This window comes from Nestor notabilis, unplaced genomic scaffold (assembly GCF_000696875.1).
Source record: "Nestor notabilis isolate BGI_N333 unplaced genomic scaffold, ASM69687v1 scaffold281, whole genome shotgun sequence".
NCBI classification, from domain to species: domain Eukaryota; kingdom Metazoa; phylum Chordata; class Aves; order Psittaciformes; family Psittacidae; genus Nestor; species Nestor notabilis.
This window is the reverse complement of record NW_009914882.1, coordinates 1-2,690: the sequence shown is the minus strand read 5'-3', so window position 1 is coordinate 2,690 and position 2,690 is coordinate 1. Positions and strand designations below refer to the sequence as shown.

Here is a 2,690-nt window from a genome sequence, read left to right as displayed (position 1 = left end):
GGCATTCAAACTCCACTATCGTTTTGAATTTCTCACTGTCTTCAGCCTGTAATTGAGTCAGACTACTGTTAGTTTTCATCTAATAGACAGCATTAGTCTAGAAATGAACTGCTTTAAAGGCAGTACTATCAACTCTCATGTCCCAAGTGACAGCAAAACCCTAGGGCTCATTTAGTAGGTGGCAATTAACAAAAATGTCTTCATCTGCCACAAGGAAGCCTTCAGAAGGAAACTAACAGGGATACCATATAATCACCTCTAATTTGAGTGATATAATTTTATGTTTTGCTTATGATACATATATACCAAATTATTCTACACCTGAGCCTGCGTGCAGGAGTCTACAAGAGAGTTTTCTGTCAGGAGAAAATACCAGCTTTTTGTGTTCCTGAAAGAGGAATGTGATGACAAAGAATACCTTGAAATATTATTAATGCTTATTTATCTTTCACTTATTATGTAAAAGAGAAAACAAACTTACATTGTAAGGCTTGATTGTCTGACTTAAAATATCTAAGAAAAAAAAAAAATCAGAAGTGTAAAAGTGAGTGGCATTATGTCTTCAGCTTTATTCAGCACAAACCAAGCACCAGCTGCTGCTTGCAAAGAAATTTCACTTTACACAGTAGAAGAAACAGAGTAGCTAAGCAGTTCCTGCAGTTGGCCCTCAAAAGGTGCAATTGAGTTTTTCTCACTTCTCCTGAGAAGTTGACATTACACCATTTGTAATGGTTTAATCCAAGGAAAAAAAAAAAGGCATGCTTTTATAAAATGACATTAGGGATATGAGTTCTGTTCATGCAGAAACCTGAACTCACCAGGAGGCCTTGCTGTCTCCTTCATGAGCACAATGACAAGCATGTACCCGTCGTGAACTCAAGCACCAGTGTACATGGAAAAAAATCCTTGGTGAATGCTCTTTCCTAACAGCATCAAGCAAAACATGGGGACTAAAAAATAAACCTAAGAGAAAAAGTATCAAATGGATGATGCCTCTTGAATTCCTAAACACATACCAATGGAGTTCTCCCTGGAGCACAGCTTGCATTTCTGCACCATAGTGGCGCTTCCTCTGCCTCCTTTCAGGGGAGCACTGTCCTACAAACCATGACAATAGAGACATCATTTTTAACTGCACTTTGGCAGAACCCTGTGCAAAGGTAAAGTAGTTTTTACAACAAAGGTTTCTAACTTTTTAAATGTATTGCAATTAGAAAGCTTTTTTTAAAACTAGACAGATCTATAATTCAGAAAGCTGTGATTGTCAAAGAACAGTTCTGTTCTAGGCTTAAAATAGTGAATAATGGATAGTCATGTCTTGTCTATAAAGGCATGTTCTGTTAATTCCTAAAAATACATTCTTACTATTCAGTAGTATGCAACCAAAAGGGATGATTATTCCTAAGAATATTCCTTCTTTTATCCCTGACAAAATTTATCCTGCCTTTTCAATTTCCAAATGCTAATTTAGCATGTTTAACTCACCTTGAATTACCTCAACTTCCCCCAAAAGATTCCATCTACATCCATAGAAGTATGCTACAGGCACAACCTTATTCTGATACCCATTCAAAATCTGTGATATTTTTACAGAAAGGTGGCTTTCTCAAAGCAGTAAATACTTCTGTCCCCATCAGTCACCATTCCAACAGCATTTTTCAATTAACAGTCCCCAAATATTGTTTTTAATATGGAATATGACAGCATTTCCTGAATGTGTACAGCTACTAAAACACATGCAAGTCACGACATGCCTGATGCCAATACCCATCTGTGTAAGAGGGAGGTTGTGTTTCTCATTTTTGTTCTGATGCAGGTTACAACAGGGAAACGTACCAGCAATCGCAGATACTGCCATTTCTCAGAAACTTCACCACAGTTCCCACATTTCAGCTGAAAAATGAATCAGAGAATTTAAAGCTGTCAATAATCAGGATTTAAAAGGCTGAAGGAGATGATGTGAGCCCTCCAGGTTCACAATCCCTGATGTTTCCCAGCTGAGAGGAGCCAGAGGCAGAGATCGGTGTGTCTATCCTGACAGCCCCATGAGCTGACTCAACCTGTCAGGTATGCTCACTGCAGAGGGTCTGCTCTTTGGTGGAAAACATGTTACGAAGGATGGCCGCAGAATGAAAGCTGGTAATGGTGCATCTCACCATTCACCTCGGCTACCTGCCGATGCATTACCAACCACCTCACCAATGGAGGCACTGAGCAACACCTGAACTTCAGACTTCTCATTACTCAAGAGTAATGGACAGCGTCAGGCACGTACTAACTGAGCAACCTTGTCTAGTGGAAGGGGCCCCCGCCTATGGCAGTGGGTTGGAACTGGATGAGCTTTAAGGTTCCTTCCAACCCAAACCATCTTATGATATCTATATACGTAGTTCATCACATTCCTTGCTCCTGTAGCAGCCTCCTTGCACTGTGTGCAAAACACCACATCACTTTTTAAGCTGGGTGCTGTGATCCCACACCACAGGCCTCCACCCCAGGCTCGCCCGGACGCTCCCAGCAGGCTCCTCACACCGCGGACAGCGTCTCCCCGAGGCCGCCGCGCCCCGCACCTTGAGGTACCATCGGAAGTCCTCCCCCTCGGCCCGCAGCCGGGTGATGTTCTCCAGCGTGGCGCGCAGCTGCAGCCCGATCTTCTGCAAGGCAAGAGGCAGCGAGAGAGCCCGTCAGCC

General features: G+C 42.4%; 1 protein-coding gene across 1 annotated transcript in view; it reads right to left on the bottom strand.

Moving 5' to 3' along the window:
• Nucleotides 1-2,686, bottom strand: part of LOC104412976 (chromosome unknown open reading frame, human C1orf123) — a gene marked incomplete at its 5' end in the record, with an annotated part of 6,829 nt that extends 4,143 nt beyond the window's left edge. The window contains 6 exons of the mRNA XM_010023845.1: nucleotides 1-46; nucleotides 482-513; nucleotides 819-875; nucleotides 1,017-1,098; nucleotides 1,837-1,893; nucleotides 2,571-2,686. The exon at nucleotides 1-46 is cut by the window's left edge and continues 56 nt beyond it. Of these exons, the coding sequence (XP_010022147.1) occupies nucleotides 1-46; nucleotides 482-513; nucleotides 819-875; nucleotides 1,017-1,098; nucleotides 1,837-1,893; nucleotides 2,571-2,686 (390 nt within the window). The remainder of the gene's footprint in view (nucleotides 47-481; nucleotides 514-818; nucleotides 876-1,016; nucleotides 1,099-1,836; nucleotides 1,894-2,570) is intronic.
• Nucleotides 2,687-2,690: the final 4 nt, after the last annotated feature.